Here is a 19,609-nt window from a genome sequence, read left to right as displayed (position 1 = left end):
CTTTATTTTTCACGCGGAATTTTCAGCAGCGAAGCAAAACCCTGTCCCACTGCAGAGCTAAGGTCAGCAGGGAGGCTTCCTACTTGCACAGCTAAGCTTCCCCGCACGCGGACGCCGAGGCTGCGTTCTGCACGGACTGCAAAGGTCGCAGGCGCCAGGAAGCCGCGCAGAACCTGGTCCGGGGTCCCCAGCCTCCGCCCCTTCTCCCTCGGAAGCGCGCGGGGTCGCCACCCTCTCCCAACCGGTTCGGCGCGACAGGGACCCGCAGCCTCCTCTGCGGAGGAGGACGGGGCTTTGGTCTCCTCAAGCGGGGTGGAGGGAGGAGGCGAGGGGCAGAGGGACGAAGACTGAGGAGGGAAAGGGAAAACAGCCGTTCTCCACCTCCCCTCCCCATACTCGAGATTGCCGACTCTGGTGGAACGAAACCGCCAGACCCTCGCTAGTGCCCTTCGAGCTAAGGTGAGACCTCCGTTATCTCAAAAGCCCAGAAGAGGGAAGGAATGGAGGAGGAGGAAGTCGCGGAGGAAAAATGAAGACGCCGAAAGATCCCTTCCAGGCTGTTGACGGCCACTCCTCCACACCCGGGCCGCCTTTCTCTCTGGCCACACGCCCCGCGGAGGAGCGGCAGCCAGAGCTTTGAAACAGCTGCCCTGCGGCGGCCGCAAACCTCTGGGGACTAGGCTCCGCATCTCGATTCTCCTCAGTTCTCGCCCCGCCCCCCCTGCTCCCCGCACCTGCCACGGCTGCGGTCATCACGCGAACTGCAGATGTCCATTCAGGGGCTCCATGCCCCCCTTTAATCCCGGGGGAGCGGGGGTTGGGGGGGCGGTCAGGATTGAGGCGCCCGTCAAAGAAGACTCCAGCTGCTAGCGGGAACGTGGCTCTCCTCTCCTCAGCAGCAGCTGAATGGCCCACAAAGAGGTACCGAAGGTACTACCGCACTTCGCGAAGCCCGGTCACGCCTCTTCCCCTCCCTCTCCGGGTCTCACACAGAAACCTCCCCGGGCGGAACGATTTCCGGCAAGAGCCAAACGGTCCGCGCCTAACCTTCTCTGACCGCGTCTCCGAGACACCCGCCCCCCCGGCAGAAACACGCCCTTTGTAAACCACCACGCGGATAGTTCCGCTTCCGGCAGCACCACAAAAGTCGCGAGAGGAAGCTTAAATCTTGACGGTAGCCTTTTGGACCACGGTGAGTGGTCGTCTTAGTGTGCTCTCACAGCTGCTGATCGTTTTAAAATGAGGCGAGACCTGACTAATTTCAAAGCCGGGAGAGGCGACCAGTTTAAAGAAGGGTTTAATTGGCTTTATGGAGATTGCGCAGGCGCCCTTGGGGCGGGAGGGCCCTGTTTGGGGCGTTACGCTGCCGCCGCCCGCCGAGCGGCCAAGGGGCGAGTTCCGTTGTCGGGCTGAGGGAGGCGCCTACCCTAGATAAAATTATTGGAGGAATTAAGTAATAAGTATTAACAGGAGTATTCACTGGTTTCATTTAATGTTTTACCAGGGACAAAGTGTAAAAAAAATATATATATATAACCAGATTGAACCCTGAGTTTTACTTAACGGGTCATTTTCTTGCTTACGCTAAATTTAGCTGGACCTTGCCCCAGAGTTAGTTAACAAGTAACCAGAACGCTCTGGGAATGCACAAAGTGGCATCTGAAACTGGGAGCAAACTCGGAAGTTGAGTGTGGCATTTGGCTGAAAGGAAAGGATTCTCTTCCCCCCAGCCCCCCTTATCCTGGTTGTCGTTTCAGCAGATATTTCCCGGTTTTGCCGCAGATCAAAAATCTGCGGGGAGAGCAATGCGAGCTAACAGGAGAATCTTGTCCTTTTGTTTTAAAAGAAAATTACACCTCTGTGGGTTTTCTTTTAAATTACTGTGTCTGAACCAAAATGGGAAAATAGTTTTTTAAAAATTTCATTTCTCACACGTGGCTTCATTTGCATACGGAGATGAAGGCGTTTTTAAGTGAAATTTGCACGCTGAAGCGAAGCAGATTATAGGGAAGTGTCTTGTGTAATTGGATTTCCCAGTCGTTTTCGTTACATAAAATTGTGGTCTTCCGATTTTTCAGAGATTAAAATAGAGTAATGCAGGAATAAAATTAATGATCCCAAGTAAAATGCTCATTGAAATATTACAGATTTTAAGTTTTAAAGTTGAAACTCGTGCATATTATAACCTTTTAGAGGCTTAAATTAGGTGGTCCTGATGGGTTTTGCCCTAGGTGAAACACAGTTAAATCCTAATTTTATTTAAAGTGGTACTTAACTGCCTGTGTTGGGCACAAGATAAAATTATTAAAGGAATTAAGTAATAAGTATTTGCACTTAAAAGAAGTATTCACTGGTTTCATTTAATGTTTTACCAGGGACAAAGTGTAAAAAATAATCAGATTTGACCCTGACAGTTCATCAATTAGGGATTGTAATCAGACAGCTTTATTGCCTTTTCTTACTCCTAGGTATTTCAACACACAAGCAATTATTTGTCAAAGGATTCTTGAAAATATGAGCATATCCAAAAAAAAAAGGTGTAATGTAATCTTCATCTTTATAACTCAAGCCTCCTAATTCTCCCTTGTAAACGATTTCTTTCCTTAATAATATTTGCAAACAGACATTTTGTTTATATTTGTTCTGAGTATTACAGCTTAAAGCCATTTTCTCAAATTAACTGCTGGGATGGTTTCTAGGGACCAAGTAGTGAATGTACTTTCGAGAAGGGAAAAATTATTAGTTCTTTTAAGTTTCATCAATAAGTAAATAGCAAACATGCGCAGGAAACTTTTAGCCTTCCTCTTGGACTTCCTTGGTGACTCAGACAGTAAAGAATCTACCTGCAATGCAGGAGACCCGGGTTCCATTCCTGGGTTGGGAAAAACTGGAGAAGGGACTAGCTACCCACTCCAGCATTCTGCTGGGAGAATCCCGTGGACAGAGGACACTGGTGGGCTACAGCCCATGGCGTTGCAAAGAGGCGGACAGGACTGAGTGATGAACACTGCCACTCAGAAGGCTCTACTTTTTGTGAACTAATTTTTCTTTCTTATGCATTTCTGTTTCTTCTTGTCATCTGTCTTTACGGACAGAACAGTATTAAATATTATGGATGATAAATACTTAAACATTTTAACAGTAATTATATATTGCTGTACCATATGCAAAGAGCATTTCAAATCCATTATCTCATTGGTCTTTATAATTGTGAAAAAGAAAGGATAAGTAATATTTCTGTTTTGTCACACATGGACACTGAGACTTAGGTAACCATTGCATGCTGGAAATTTTGACTCCTAAAAGCCTTACCTTTTTAGATAGGCCCTTTCTGAAGTGAAGTAATCGTCACCTTTGAAACCTGTGCTCTTTTTATATTAATGCTACCTCTCCTGTCAGGAAATGCAAGTAATTCTTGTTCATTTACAAATAGTTGAATAGCCATTGTGTCCCTATAAAAGTCGCCTTGTAGCTTTTCTAACAGAAGCCTGAACCAAGTATCAATGTTATGAAAGCTGAGGATGAGAAATAATTAAATTAGTGGGGGAGAGGGGTTGAGGTTGGAAAAACATGAAATTTGAAACAACAGAGACCAAGGTTTAAATGTCAATGGATGGGCTCACTCTATTGCCTTGAGGAAAGTGGACAGTCTCTCTGAAGCTACGTTTTTTTATCTCTAAAATGTATGCAAAATTACTACCTACCCCTTAGGATGTTGTGAGGATCATCACAGTGTAGTACCATATACATGTTTGCAGCTGTTTTTAAAATTTGCTTTTGTGGTTATTTTTAAAAATTAATTTTAAAAAATTGTTTCCCATCTATATAGTTTTGGCTTTTCTAGATGTCATAAAAAGAGCAGCATGTAGTATGTTTGTAGCCTTTTGTGTCTGGGTTTCACTTAGTCCAATAATTTTGAGGTTCGTCCCTATTAAATATATTTGTAGTCCCTTTTTGCTGAGGGGTATTCCACTATGTGGATCTACCACAATTTGTTTATCCATTCACTTGTTGATGAGCATTTAGATTGTTTTTAGGTTTTGGCTGTTACGAATAAACATTCTAGAAATATTCACATACAGATTTTTGTGTGGACATGTACTTTCATTTCTCTTAAGTTAAAGCTGTTTTCCAACATGTTTACACCATTTTTTATTCTTACCAGCAGTGCTTTGCATGCTTGGTAGTACTTAGTATTGGCAGATTTTTTTTTTTTTTTTTTGCCATTTTGATGGATTTGTAGTGGTATCTTATTGTGATTGAGAGCTTCCCAGGTGGCTCAGTGGTAAAGAATACATCTGCAAGTGCAGGAGATGCAGGTTCGATCTCTTGTCTGGGAAGACCCCCTGCAGAAGGAAATGGCAACCCACTCCAATATTCTTGCCTGGAAAAACCCCATAGACTGAGGCGCCTGGCAGACTGCAGTCCATGGGGTCACAAAGAGTCAGACACGACTTAACACCTGAACAGCAGCAAAAACTTGTGGTTTTAATTTGTGTTTTTCATTGCATAATGGTGTTGAATGTCTTTACATGTTATCTGCTAACCATATCTTCTTTGACGAAGTGTCTGTTCACATCTTCTGCACACTTTAAAATTTGGATTGTTTGCTTTCTTATTATTGGGCTTTGATAGTTCTTTATAGATTCTGGACCCACTTTTTTTAATTATATATGTGTATCGCAAATATTTTCTCCCAGCTGTGATTACTCTGTTTTCTTAACAGTATTTTAAAAAGAACATAAGTTTAATTTTTTTCTTTTACGGGTGGTTCTTTATGTTTGCTATCTGAAGTCATTGTCTAACTTAAGCTTACAAAAATTTTCTCTTTTACTGTCTTCTAGAAATTCTCAACCTTTAGTTTTTACATTTAGATCTGTAAACCATCGTGAATAATTTTAATTTCTTTGTATGGTGCAAGGCGTTTGTTGAGATTCATCTTTTTTAATGTGGATGTTTAGTTAGTTGCTTCAGCATCATTTGTTGTAAACATTACTCTTTCTCTGTTGAGTTACCTTGCCACCTATGTAAAAAAATCAGTACATACCATTTCTCTGTAGCTGTATCTCTGGATACTATTCTGTTCCATAGATTGATGGCTATCATTTTGCCAGTACCACCGGGTCTTGATTACAATAGCAATAAGTAAGTCTTGAAACAAGGTAATATACAAATTTTCAACTATGTTCTTGTTTTCCAAACTTGTTTTAGCTATTGTGAGTCATCTGGTTTTCCATATTGATTTTTTTTATTATTATTATTTTTGTCCGTGCCACAAGGCATGCAGGATCTTAGTTCCCTGACCAGGAATTTGACATACCCCCAGCACCACTGGACTAACATGTCAATTTTAGAATCAGCTTGTCGATTTCTACAAAAGAGCTTGTGGGTTTCTGTTTGCATTGCATTGATTCTGTAAATCAATTTGGGGAGAATTGACATCTTAGTAAGTTTATATAGCTTTTTTCATTGTTAGGGTGGGGAGTGATCTTTTTTCCCACCAGGCAGAAGCCTGTAGAAGAATTCTTTAATGCTATTTACTTCCATTGTTGAATATTATAATTTACCAGTCAATTTCAATCTAAATTAACCCCTTGAGGTCTTTTTTTCTTATCTGGAAAATGGGATATTGTATGGGGTTCCTTTGAGTGCTGTTTTAAAGTATTTTTAGTCGAGATCTAATTTTTCATTGTGTGATGTGGTATATTTAATTTTTCAAAAATCTTTTCTCTTTCCCTACTTGAAGATTAAATATATTTTACTATCCTTTTCTATAATTGTGTGAAAGAATAGAAATAATAGAATAATGAAACAGAATAGAAATAATGAAATAAACTGACTCTCCTGTTAATAATAATTGGTCTTTCAAATTAGAGAGTCAGTCTTATTTCTTGAACATTTTGGAAATTAGAAATACATGGCATCAAGAATGATGTGTTAAAGAAGTGTAAAAATTAATTTTACTAAGAGAAAATGAAATGGAATGCCTTTTTCTTCTGCGAAATTACCACCTGCCTTATTTTCTGTATTTAGGAAGTGCTTAGGAAAGAGATTGGAGAAGGAAATGGCAACCCACTCCAGTGTCCTTGCCTGGAGAATCCCAGGGACTGCGGAGCCTGGTGGGCTGCTGTCTGTGGGGTCGCACAGAGTCGGACACGACTGAAGCGACTTAGCAGCAGCAGCAGCAGCAGTAGGAAAGAGATGCAAGAAAATGACCTGATAGGTGCTTTTTGTTATACACGTAGAGAACTTAATATTAACTTGTTTTCTGCCAGGTTTCTTTAGTTCCAGTTAAAGAAATGCTGGAAACTTTTAGCCTGTACCTCTAGTTCAGTTCAGTTCAGTTCAGTCCAGTTGCTTCATCGTGTCCGACTCTTTGCGACCCCATGAATCGCAGCACGCCAGGCCTCCCTGTCCATCACCAACTCCCGGAGTTCACCCAGACTCACGTCCATCGAGTCAGTGATGCCATCCAGCCATCTCATCCTCTGTCGTCCCCTTCTCCTCCTGCCCCTAATCCCTCCCAGCATCAGAGTCTTTTCCAATGAGTCAACTCTTCGCATGAGGTGGCCAAAGTACTGCAGTTTCAGCTTCAGCGTCATTCCCTCCAAAGAAATCCCAGGGCTGATCTCCTTCAGAATGGACTGGCTGGATCTCCTTGCAGTCCAAAGGACTCTCAAGAGTCTTCTCCAACACCACAGTTCAAAAGCATCAATTCTTTGGCACTCAGCCTTCTTCACAGTCCAACTCTCACATCCATACATGACCACAGGAAAAACCATAGCCTTGACTAGACGAACCTTTGTTGGCAAAGTAATGTCTCTGCTTTTGAATATACTATCCAGGTTGGTCATCACTTTCCTTCCAAGGGGCAAGCGTCTTCTAGTTTCATGGCTGCAGTCACCATCCGCAGTGATCTTGGAGCCCAAAAAAACAAAGTCTGACACTGTTTCCCCTGTTTCCCCATCCATTTCCCATGAAGTGATGGGACCGGATGCCATGATCTTCGTTTTCTGAACGTTGAGCCTTAAGCCAACTTTTTCACTCTCCACTTTCACTTTCATCAAGAGGCTTTTGAGTTCCTCTTCACTTTCTGCCATAAGGGTGGTGTCATCTGCATATCTGAGGTTATTGATATTTCTCCTGGCAATCTTGATTCCAGCTTGTGTTTCTTCCAGTCCAGTGTTTCTCATGATGTACTGTGCATATAAGTTAAATGAGCAGGGTGACAATATACAGCCTTGACGGACTCCTTTTCCTATTTGGAACCAGTCTGTTGTTCCATGTCCAGTTCTAACTGTTGCTTCCTGACCTGCATATAGGTTTCTCAAGAGGTAGGTCAGGTGGTCTGGTATTCCCATCTCTTTCATAATTTTCCACAGTTGATTGTGATCCACACAGTCAAAGGCTTTGGCATAGTCAATAAAGCAGAAATAGATGTTTTTCTGGAACTCTTTTGCTTTTTCCATGATCCAGTGGATGTTGGCAATTTGATCTCTGGTTCCTCTGCCTTTTCTAAAACCAGCTTGAACATCAGGAAGTTCACGGTTCACGTATTGCTGAAGCCTGGCTTGGAGAATTTTGAGCATTACTGTACCTCTAAGTGACTTATAATATCAGTGTTATTAGTCTACAACCTTTTCTTAATCTCTGAAAATTTAATAAATCTAATTTGTGTTTACTTATTAGATGCCTAACTCACAGTTGTCAAACTCTGTGCCAAGGCTTTCCAGGACATCATAGTAAATTCACAGGGTACCATGAAGTGTTTTAAACCTTCAAAGGAAACACAGCTGTATTCAACATCTATCAGATGTCTTGTGGACTACTAGTTGACAGTTTCAACATTAGGTCACACTCTTTCCTTTCTTCTACATCTTTGCAAAACTGGGTTTTGGATGTTGGCTGTGGTAATAATGCAAATACTGCATGAAAACCAGTATGGAGGAAGAAAAGAAGGTGACAGTGTTTAATCTGATTCCCAGGTTTCAGAAGTGTAACACTGACCAGAGGTGCATGCATACCGTTAGTAAGAAACTAGAGTTACCTCAACACTATATACTGAATATTTTATTCCTTCAAAATTCATATGTTAAAGTTCTAAGCCCTAATGAGATGGTATTAGTAGGTGGTGCCTTTGGTAGGTGATTAGATCCTGAGGGTAGACCTCTCAGGAATGGAATAAGTGTCTTTCTAGAAGAGAACTCTGAGAGCTCCTGAACCCCTTCTACCATGTGAGGATATAGCAAAGATGCCATTTATGAAACAGGAAGCAAGCTCACCAGACAGGGAATCTACCACTTGTTCTTGAACTTCCCAGCCTCTAAAACTAGGAGAAACAAGTGTTTGTTATTATTAAGTCAGATATCTAGTCTATGATACATTGCTACAGCAACCCAAATGGACTAAGACACCCTGGAGAAGGGAAAGGGGGAGGGGTATTGTGGGAACTCAGAGAGGTTTTTAACTGTAAGGGCAAAATACAGACATCACTGTGCTTTTTGCAGACATTCGTGTTTCCTCATGGCCAGTTTTTTCCTATGCTAAGTCACTTCAGTCGTTTCCGACTCTGTGCGACCCCATAGACGGCAGCCCACCAAGCTCCCCCGTCCCTGGGATTCTCCAGGCAAGAACACTGGAGTGGGCTGCCATTTCCTTCTCCAATGCATGAAAGTGAAAAGTGAAAGTGAAGTCGCTCAATATTTTCCGACTCTTAGCGACCCCATGGACTGCAGCCTACCAGGCTCCTCCGTCCATGGGATTTTCCAAGCAAGAGTACTGGAGCGGGGTGCCATTGCCTTCTCCGAGTTTTTTCCTACCAGTTACAATTACTCACATCCTCCTGTTTCAGTTTGGTGAATCACATGGATTAATTTGCTTGTGTGGAAGAATCCTTGCTTCCCTAGTATAAACCTCTGTGTTTTAAGGTCTGTATTTCCTTTGAGGTGTGAGAGTTTGGTCTTTTACTCCTGCAGGCTTTTTAGAGGCCTGATGAGACTTCTTCCCCCCATTTCTTTTAATGTCCTTCAGGAAATTTGCAATGTTTACTGGTCTCTGAAAAGAAGGCAACAGAGAATTTTATATTTTAAACAAAATAAACATCTTTCTGCAGGTACCGTGCTCTCAGTGGCTAAACTGGGATGTTTTATTAAAGTTTTCTTTTAGATGATTTAGAATATTGGTGGTCCCAAAAGCCAACAAGGGAAAACATGGGGTCATTGGGGGAATGACCCCATGGGGTCACATGGGGAATGCGGGGTCATTTATAATATATGATACATTTTACAGAATATAGACCATAATGATTTAAACTAAGAAAAAGCAGGTCCTTCTGGCTCTTAGACTTGGAAGAGCTTGTGTCAGTGTATCTTAGAGAGAAATGTAAGATAGGAAAATGATTTTTGCTTGTTTGTTGGTTGTTTTTTTAAGAGTGAAGGAGAATTAATACAAAACTGGAATGACAGGCAAATAGATTGGTAGACTGACAGTCTATACTCCCTACTTGAAACCACACACAGCTTCCTAAATTGAAAATTGATGAAGGATGGAAGTTTGGTTCAGAATCCTTTGGCAGAGGAAAGGCTGTAGACAGGATGGATGACATGAAAGTAAAAGCATCGAGGGGTCTCCTGTCGCAGATTGAGGTTGCGGAGCATTGCGGAGCAGCGCTTCCCCACCGTCAGCTGGAAAAGCACTGAGGTTTAGAGCACGCGGAACCAGAGAACACCAGACGTGTCTACAGCAAGGGCTGAGTGCGCACGGGGCAGACCCTCTCGACACGCTTCCTGTTGCCAGCTTCATCTAGGAAAACTTCTGTACACATCTTTTGATGGTCATACACTCATTTCACTAGGATGTAAACTTAAAAATAGAATTGCCAAGTCCTTAGGGTATGCTTAGCTTTAGAAGAAGCTGTCAGTTTTCCAAAGTGACTGTAGCCTTTTACACTTACACAAACCATGTGTGAGAGTATCCTCCCAACACCTGCTGTCTATGTTTTTAAATTTAGCCTTTTTGGTAGTGTATAGTTGTAAATCATTTTGGCTTTAGTTTGCATTGCCCTGGGAGTAATGATGTTTGAGGACATTTTCACTTGCTTATTATCCCTTTGAGCATTCACTTTTTTTGAAATCTCATGTGAGGTATTTCCCTGTTTTTTTATATTTTTATCCTTTGCCTTTTGATTTTGTCATAATTCATTGTATTTGCTGGGTATGAGTCCTTTGTTAGATATATATATTAAAGTTATCCTCTCCCAGTCAGTGGATTATCTTTTCCCTTTCTTAATGGTCTTTCGATGAACAGATTTTGATTTTAATAAAATCTAACTTGTTATAATTTTTTTCTTTTATGAATAGGACTTTTTGTTCCTGTTTCAGAAATCTTTATCTTTTCCCAAGGTTTTGAAGATCTTTTTCTATGTTTTTGTCCAGAAGCTTTATACTTTACTTTTCATATTTAGGTTTGTGATTTATCTGGAATTTTGTAGATGTTGGTAGATGGTTGATATTAATTTTTTTCTGATACAAATATCCAATTGCTTCAGCATCATTTATTGAAAAGACCATCTCTTCTCCCATTGAATCAATGCCCTTGTTGTAAAGTAATTGACTGTATACATGTGGATTTAATTCTGGACTCTATTCTATTTCCATGGCCTGTTTGTCTTATGCCAAGACTTCACTGTTGTATTTACTGTAGTTTTATAAATGGTTTTAAAGTCTGATCCATTTATTTTTGAGATGTGTTAGAAATTGTAGTAAGGTACATTTGTTTGATTTTTGTTTGTAACCATTTATTACAAAATGGAAAAATTATATATTAAGAATTTAATTAGAATAAACTGTTTTATAGAAATAATTAACCTGTCTTTTAGTTATGATAGGAGAGAATTAGTCTTACAGAACGTTTGCTTTTAAAATAGCCTACACTTTATACTAATCTAAGGTTAAGGGATGTTAGAAACATACTGATATTCCAGAGTTGTGAAAAGATCAGAAAGATGGTTATTAAATGTGCAAAGTGCTGTTTCATTGGCAAAGAGACTTAATAGGCTATTTAAGACCTAGTTCATAGGCCTAGTCTGTTCTGCTTTGTTCTGACCGTCTCTCTGCAGAAATATTTTCTTTTATCCTTATCCTTAGATCTTCTGGTGGTCAGTAAACGTCCATATTAATTTTGAAAATTCAAAATGTTAAGTCTTTGCATCAGTTAACATTTCTAGTGGGAAACAGAAGATATACTCTGGTGGGATTTTAAAGAAAATTTAATAAAGCTCCTGTTTACACACCTGATGGGAAGGGTCAAAGAAGGCAACGTGGCTCCTGGAGACTAGCGACAGCAGAAAATAGCTACCACCTCTAGGGCTGAAGTGTCAAGAGAGGAAATGGTACAGACTTCCAGTGAGAGCTGGAGACACAGAAGATGGGCTTCCTGGTAAGGAGCTATGGTTGTAGAGGGTTGCAGCTTAAACCAAGGAAGGACCTGGGAAATAAATATCCTGACGTCTTCTGCTGCCTGATTTGACTGCTCATACCTCCTGCTGGACAAGGCCAACCAAAAAACTGTAAATGCAGTCTGTAAGGGCCAGTCTGTTAGGGTACAGCAGCAGGGAGAGTAAGGTCAAAAATATATCTGGATCAGTTAGGTGGTGACAGATGGAATAACCAGCACAGGATAGTTTGTTTCAACTGAAAATATGAAAGAAAAGATGTTTTTCTTTTAATGTAATGGTTTTTCATAATGCTTAGGGTCTAAAATAGAGAAGTTTTTTGTTTTGGCCAGTACAGCCAGACTTTTTATAACACAGAGAAAGTATACACTGAACAAAAATCTTTTCTGTTCAAGAAAAATTAGCTTCCATGTAGTTCAGAATAGTGTATGAAATCTAGCATAGCTAAAATCTTCTTTGTCATTTATCATCTGAACATTTTAAAAATGGATCTTTTTCATAAATGATTAGATTTTTGTGACCATGAATATATTTAGAAGTAACATAAAACTACATTTTTCCTTTTATCACCTATCATTTATTTAAATGTCACATAAGAGAACCATCCTATATAAGTAACATTTCAAGTGATGTGTAATAAGAGACTTTAAGCAAAACTTTTTGAAGTGTACTTGTTCCTTTTTTCCTAGTATGGGGAAATTTTTAAGTATTTCTTTCCACTTGGAAAGAGACAAGATAATGTGTCATGTTGTATCTCAAAAACAGCATCTGGATATTCTAGTTCATATACATCATACTGTTCCTTTTCTGTACTGCAGTTATTTCTTGTCACTGATAATATTCCAGGAAAGTTCAATTCATGGATAAGCACAAATATGACACAAGCCTGAACTGAAATAGCAACTGAATTAGCTTATCACTTAAATTGTATCTTTAAATACCTTTTGCCTAGGTTCATGATGGTTCGTAGTGGAAAAAATGGTGACCTTCATCTTAAACAGATTGCATATTATAAACGAACTGGTGAATATCATCCAACTACACTGCCTAGTGAGAGAAGTGGCATAAGAAGAGCAGCAAAAAAATTTGTCTTCAAAGGTAAAATACCCCCTGTTTTTAGTATAGACTTTTATATAGGTGCTTCCCCATGTGGAGTTCTTTGTGGAGTCCTGAGGATTTCTGTAGCAATTGGTTGTTGCTTAAATTGATAATGGCGTTCAGTCGAAAGCAAAATAAAAATCACGTTGAAGCTAACTGAAGGCTAGTAAGCATGAAAGGGGCGTTTTAAATCATAGACAGAAAATGATAGCATGAAAAAACCAGCACTTGCCTGAATTAACGCCGCTCTTGTCCCTTGGCGAGTCCTACTTCAGTGGTGCACTTGCGGGCACTCACGTCACCCTCAGTGAAGAACTGACTGGATGCCTAATGTGAAAATGTTGACAAAGTTAACTTATTTACTCTATTACTTCCGTGATTCCTCCCTCTCCCTGCTGTTAAATGGTTTCAGGATCATATTTATCTTTGAACTCCTAATCTCCCTGAGTGAATTAAATGTTTGAAAGGCAGTGGAATATTTATCTTGAAAGATTATGATCCTTCTCCCCTCTTTGTCCTCCTCCTCCAAAAGGGAAGAGAAGTTTGAGATATATAAGCAAAAAGTACAGTCACCAGATGGCTAAATGAATGTTGGTGTTATTAACGGGAATTTTGCCTGTAGGTACAGAATCAGGCTTTTCTCAAAGCAGGTCAAGAAAATTCTAAAATTATAAATAAATACCTGCTTATTTCTCCCTGTGTACATCCCTTCCAGTAGCTCCCTTTAATTGAAGAATGCTAAGTTGCTTTAGTCACGTCCCACTCTGCGATCCCGTAGATTGTAGCCCGCCAGGCTTCTGTGTCCATGGGACTCTCCAGGCAAGAATACTGGAGTGGGTTGCCATGTCCTGCAGGCAGTCTTCCCACCCAGGGACTGAACCTGCATCTGTCATGTCTCTTACACACCTATTACATTTTACACTAAAGAGTATTCGTTCATTCGTTCACTTAATGATTTATGCACCAATTGTTTACTGAGTTCCTACTATGTGCCAGTCACATTTTAGGCCTTGGGAATACACTGATGAATGAAATAGATTAGGCTCCTGGCCTTAAGCTGCTTACTTTCTAATTCAAGTAAGGAATGTTCCACTCAGCATATTCTTAACTAAGCACACTAACAATGGCGTCTTTTTGAGTTTGAATATTCATCCACACTGGAGAAGTGGCAGTTCTCTTCATGCCCTGATTACATTGCTCATAGACTCTTTTTAGGTGTCTCCAAAGGAAAGCAGAACTGTCCTGAAGATTAAAGTTCTGCTACTTTCTTGGCTTTACTAACCCTATTTCCTACTCAAATCCAGAAAAACTTAAGAGAGGTGGTGGCTTACAAAAGTACAGCTCTGATGAAATGCTCTTTTGGAAAATTCTATTCCAGAAGTTGCTTATCTGTACATAATTTATTTGCTAATTCATGCCATTTTTAGGAGGTGCCTGCTGCAAGTGTTTTTCTAGTTTGATTACTCCCATAGGAAGATGATTTTATACTCCCATATTACCATGTGCTTTGGGGAACAAGTTAGCTCTACTTGATTTGATAGCTACAAAACTATAGCAGCTAGATCTACATATCCAGTAAGTATAACAGTGGAAGATGTTTCAGATTGTATGGTAGCATCATCACAAATATTCTATCTTAGAGGGAGAAAGATTTAACCAAAACAAAAACCCTCATGGTTTGAAGATAAGGCTGTGATTATCTTAAAACTATATAGATGTCTAAAAATTGCAATGATATCATTTTGGTGTTTTTTATTCTAGAAAAGAAGCTGTTTTATGTCGGAAAAGACAGAAAACAGGATCGCTTGGTAGTTGTTTCAGAAGAAGAAAAAAAGAAAGTCCTAAGAGAATGCCATGAAAATGACACTGGAGCCCATCATGGCATATCCAGAACCCTTACTCTAGTGGAATCCAGTTACTATTGGACTTCTGTGACCAATGATGTCAAACAGTGGGTATGGCTTATGTCTTTAGAATATTTTGAATAATGTCTTTATGGTATACATTCAAAATTCATTACTGCTTTAGATTAACTCTAGATATCACTTCTCATTAAGTACTTTTTGTATGGTCACTTCTCAAGTACTTTTTGTATGGGTAGTTTTTTGTGCAGAACATTTGAAGAGAGTTTTATTTCCCTTCAAAAGTCTTCTTTAAAATCACTGAAATATAATTTGAACTAGAACAAAACATTATTTAAATATTTGAATTTACTACATTTAGATTATCTTGGGCACAGATTTTCATCATTGAACTATTTTGTGTGGCAGAATTTAAATGGGGCTGAAGTTTCTTTGACTAAAAATAAGTCAGTACATTTTTAATGACATTCATACAGTCTTTTCTTGAGAAGAGAATATGTTTGTGATAAATCAAGCCCGGTATGTTTCTCATCTTTTGTGCCTGTTACTGTCTTGACATAGAAAATGTCAAGTATGACAGAAACCCCCAACCAACAAATGAAGTTGTGGAGATAATGAAGTTATTCTGAGTTTTGTAACGTTATAACCCATTAGGACCTTCAGCTTCTTCTGATAGAAAATTCAGGGATTCTTGCTGCTAGGTCAGCTGATCCCTACTCGTGTGCTCATGTGCTGTCTGTAGCAAATGGTAGAAATTCCTTGGTTTATGTGTGAGGATCCTTTAATAATTGTGATAGTGCATTAAAAGACTGTCATTTCAGGCATAAAAAATTAACATATTTAATTTAACCAAGTATCATTTGTGAGTCTGTGAAGGTATTCCAAAGACCTCAGTGTTTGTATTCACCTTTAGAACATGCCACACACTCCTTTTCCAATATTCAGTGAAGTCTTTGTCAAATCTTTATCATTGAGAAATGAATTTTGGATGTAAGATTATTTGTGATGAGAACTAGTTTAAGTTAGAAAATAAAAATTCAATCAAAAGTAACTATATTTCAGTAAAATCATTTTAAAATTTTTGTTCAGGCCTTGATTTGAAAGTAGTTTCCAAAATAGAGTTCCGGAAATATGTTGAACAATGGCATCTTCCACAAGTCGGTCAATTTATATCTTCTCATCTCACTGCAATGAAAACAACATGACAGCATGGGCTGGATTTTTGTTCGTACTCTTTTCCTAGGACCTAGAGGAATTTCTGGCATCTAAAAATATTGCTTGAATAAAGTTATATTTTAATAAATATTACTGCAGTAGATGAATGAATGAACTTATTAGAGTGGTATCTTTAAAAGAAAAATATTTTTTGCTTATAGAAATTATATACTCACATACTGATGTAAAATTATAGCAAATATGTTTTGAGATCTATTCATTTAATAAGTATTTATTGATTGTAAACCAGAATTATGTTCCATGTGAATAAGACCCATTAACATGGTCATTGAATAGTTGATTTCAATTAATTATTAATAGCAATTAATTAATAGCAAATATTTGATTATTCTGAATAGGTTTCATTTTATTCTGAGTACAGTCCAAAAGTTTCTCCCTTAAAATATAAAGTACCTATATCAACCGTTACAAAGTTCAGATTTATAATACTGCTTTTTTTATATTGGATATATTAACACTTGTCTATCTTTTCTTTATTATATGCCTGTTTTATAGGTATATGCTTGTCAGCATTGCCAAGTGGCAAAAAATACAGTTATTCTAGCACCTAAACAGCACCTTCTCAAAGTGGAGAATCCATGGAGTATAGTTACTGTTGATCTGATGGGCCCATTTCATACAAGCAACAGAAGTCATGTATATGCTATAATCATGACAGATTTGTTCACAAAATGGGTTGTGATTTTGCCTCTTTGTGATGTTTCAGCATCAGAAATTTCTAAAGCTATTATCAACATATTTTTCTTATATGGGCCTCCTCAGAAAATAATAATGGACCAAAGAGATGAATTCATTCATCAGGTAAGACAAATAAACTACTTAGATCTAGGAGCATATTTTACTCACTTTTCAGTGTACAACACAGCTTATTATATGATGCTTAATAAGTTTAGATAAATTCCTACAGATATAAAGGTTTAATATTGTATAGTACAAAAGTAGTTGAACTGGAAATTAAGAGACCAGTATTTTAGTATCAGTACTTACTATGCCACTAAATAATTGAAACTTATCTTTAGTTTTCTTCAAACTAAAATGAGATGGGACCAAATAGTCCTTTTTTGCTACTAGCTTAAAAATTCTGTGATTGACATGTAGAGGGAGAATTGACTAAATGGAGAAGTATTATACATCATTTCATGAATGAGAATATTCAATATTATAATATCAATTTTTCTAAAATCAAAATTAATTTATATGATTAATGGATTTCTAATCAGCATTAAAAAGGAGGAAGCATTTTTCCTTGCCCTGGCCTTTTTATCCAAATTAAAGTTAACCTTAAAGAATAAGCAGACAGTAATATATACAAAAAATCTAACAAAGGAATATACTACTATATTTAGAGGTATATTATTAAATTTTTACAATTGACAAAAGACTGGTATAAATAACCAGACTAAGTTCACAGCACCTTTGATATCTCAATCCAGAAGAAATACCTAAAGTTATACTTATTAAATAGTTAGGGCTTGGGTCAGGGGGTTCCTAAGGTGATCTCCAGGTTTTATATTAATAATTCACTAGGAGGACTCTGCAGATGGACATACTCATGCCTAAGATTTATATAATTAAAGGATACAAAGCAAGATTAACAGAGAAAAGGCTCATGGGGATAAGTCCAGGGGAAAACCAGGAACAAACTTGTAAGACATTCTCTCCCAGTGGAGTCTCACAGGACATGGTTAATTCTCCCAGTGAAGAGTTGTAGCAACACATGTAAATTGTTGTCTACTAGGGAAGCTTATTACAGACTTGGTGCCTGGGATTTTAAATGGAAGCTGATCACATTGGCACCCAAAATTCTAGAGTCTCTAAAGAAGTTTTCAGCATAAACCACCTTCTTTGTAAAACAGTTTAGGCACCATGAGCCATCCTTAATCCGTTAGGGAATGGTAGAAACCCTCACAGAATCCAGGTTCCTAGTCATCAGCCAAGGGCCAACTTTGTAAGCAGGACTTTCACAGGATAGCAGCCTTAGTTCTGCTGTGTTAGCTCTTCCTACACAGGTCCAAACAACTTAGTGTTTACGTCCTAATCACTTAGCCATTTAAGAGAATAATAGTCATAAATTGAAAGAAAACTATTTTCATTTCATTCTTAAATAGCTTCAGTTAGTTACTAATGGGATATATATGCCTGTTGACCTCTGCTCAGTTTTTCAAACCTTGGAATCAGATTAAACACTGTAATCATTTCCTGTTTCACAATGATTTTTATACAATTGTTGCTTTTTATCATAGAGTGTAGAGCAAAAGTCACTTAGTCGTGTCCGACTCTTTGTGACCCCTTGGACGATAGCCTGCCAGGCTCTTCCGTTCATGGGATTCTCCAGGCAAGAATACTGCAGTGGGTTGCCATTCCCTTCTCCATGGGATCTTCCTACCCCAGGGATTGAACCTAGGTCTCCCGGATTACAGGCAGATTCTTTACTGTCTGAGCTACTAGGGAATCATGACACCTATCAAAGAACACTTCTATAGAGATACATCATTATCGAGAGAAATGTAGTCTTACCTAATCTAATGTTGAAACCGTAAACTACCTTAAGCTAGTAGTTTCCAAGGTGTCCAACAGATGCCAAGGGGGCCATTTGGCACAGAGTTCGGTAATTATGTTCAAAATGATAGAGCTGGTATCACAAGAGAGTGGAGTTGGGGAAGGATTATTTAATACATTTAATTTAGTTAATAGCATAAATAAAAATTTTCTAATTATTTCTATTTATTTCTATAATATGATTTTAGGATTACTGCATACCAAAATTATTTTCAGATAAATTAAAATTTTTGTGTTTTTTAATTGAAACAAACAAAAATTCAATTAACTTAAAAAAAAAAAAAAACTCCAGAGACTGACTTGACATTCCAGGCTTAGGGAACAGAGGCATAAATTTGAATGGAAAAATCACCAAATTTGGGCTGTTTAAAAATTAGAAATTTGTATGTGGTAAAATTTGTATGTGGTCAGTTTTCATTCCAATCCCAAAGAAAGGCAATGCGAAAGAATGCTCAAACTACCACACAATTGCACTCATCTCAATGGCACCCCACTCCAGCACTCTTGCCTGGAAAATCCCATGGATGGAGGAGCCTGGTAGGCTCCAGTCCATGGGGTCGCTGAGGGTCGGACACGACTGAGCCACTTTACTTTCACTTTTCACTATCATGCATTGGAAAAGGAAATGGCAACCTACCCCAGTGTTCTTGCCTGGAGAATCTCAGGGACAGGGAAGCCTGGTGGGCTGCTGTCTATGGGGTCGCACAGAGTCGGACACGACTGAAGTGACTGAGCAGCAGCACACACTAGTAAAGTAATGCTCCAAATTCTCCAAGCCAGGCTTCAGCAATATGTGAATCGTGAACTTCCTGATTTCCTGATGTTCAAGCTGGTTTTAGAAAAGGCAGAGGAACCAGAGATCAAATTGCCAACATCCGCTGGATCATGGAAAAAGCAAGAGAGTTCCACAAAAACATCTGTTTCTGCTTTATTGACTATGCCAAAGCCTTTGACTGTGTGGATCACAATAAACTGTGGACAATTAAGAAAGAGATGGGAATACCAGACCACCTGACCTGCCTCTTGAGAAATCTGTATGCAGGTCAGGAAGCATGGAACAACAGACTGGTTCCAGATAGGAAAAGGAGTCCATCAAGGCTGTATATTGTCACCCTGCTTATTTAACTTATATGCACAGTACATCATGAGAAACGCTGGACTGGAAGAAACACAAGCTGGAATCAAGATTGCCGGGAGAAATATCACTAACCTCAGATATGCAGATGACGCCACCCTTATGGCAGAAAGTGAAGAGGAACTCAAAAGCCTCTTGATGAAAGTGAAAGTGGAGAGTGAAAAAGTTGGCTTAAAGCTCAACATTCAGAAAACGAAGATCATGGCATCCGGTCCCATCACTTCATGGGAAATAGATGGGGAAATAGTGGAAACAGTGTCAGACTTT

General features: G+C 38.9%; 2 protein-coding genes across 7 annotated transcripts in view; one reads left to right on the top strand and one right to left on the bottom strand.

Annotated features, from left to right (window-relative positions):
- The window catches only part of PPIP5K2 (diphosphoinositol pentakisphosphate kinase 2), a 105,827-nt gene that overhangs the window by 80,857 nt on the left and 5,361 nt on the right, over positions 1 to 19,609 (bottom strand). For 2 of the 6 annotated variants that reach the window (XM_010831975.1, XM_010831978.1), the window contains exon 1: positions 735 to 1,602. The gene's annotated coding sequence lies outside the window, so the exon portion shown is untranslated. Of the gene's footprint in view, positions 1 to 734; positions 1,603 to 12,782; positions 12,878 to 19,609 lie in introns of those variants that run through there. The other 4 variants (XM_010831976.1, XM_010831980.1, XM_010831979.1 and 1 more) reach the window with 4 other exon arrangements.
- The window catches only part of GIN1 (gypsy retrotransposon integrase 1), a 30,105-nt gene continuing 11,603 nt past the window's right edge, over positions 1,108 to 19,609 (top strand). The window contains exons 1-4 of the mRNA XM_010831982.1: positions 1,108 to 1,192; positions 12,405 to 12,550; positions 14,312 to 14,505; positions 16,144 to 16,449. Of these exons, the coding sequence (XP_010830284.1) occupies positions 12,409 to 12,550; positions 14,312 to 14,505; positions 16,144 to 16,449 (642 nt within the window). The 5' untranslated portion in view covers positions 1,108 to 1,192; positions 12,405 to 12,408. The remainder of the gene's footprint in view (positions 1,193 to 12,404; positions 12,551 to 14,311; positions 14,506 to 16,143; positions 16,450 to 19,609) is intronic.

The sequence above is a fragment of the Bison bison genome, unplaced genomic scaffold (genome assembly GCF_000754665.1).
Source record: "Bison bison bison isolate TAMUID 2011002044 unplaced genomic scaffold, Bison_UMD1.0 scf7180017864533, whole genome shotgun sequence".
Lineage (NCBI taxonomy): Eukaryota > Metazoa > Chordata > Mammalia > Artiodactyla > Bovidae > Bison > Bison bison.
This window is presented reverse-complemented; position numbering and strand designations above follow the sequence as displayed.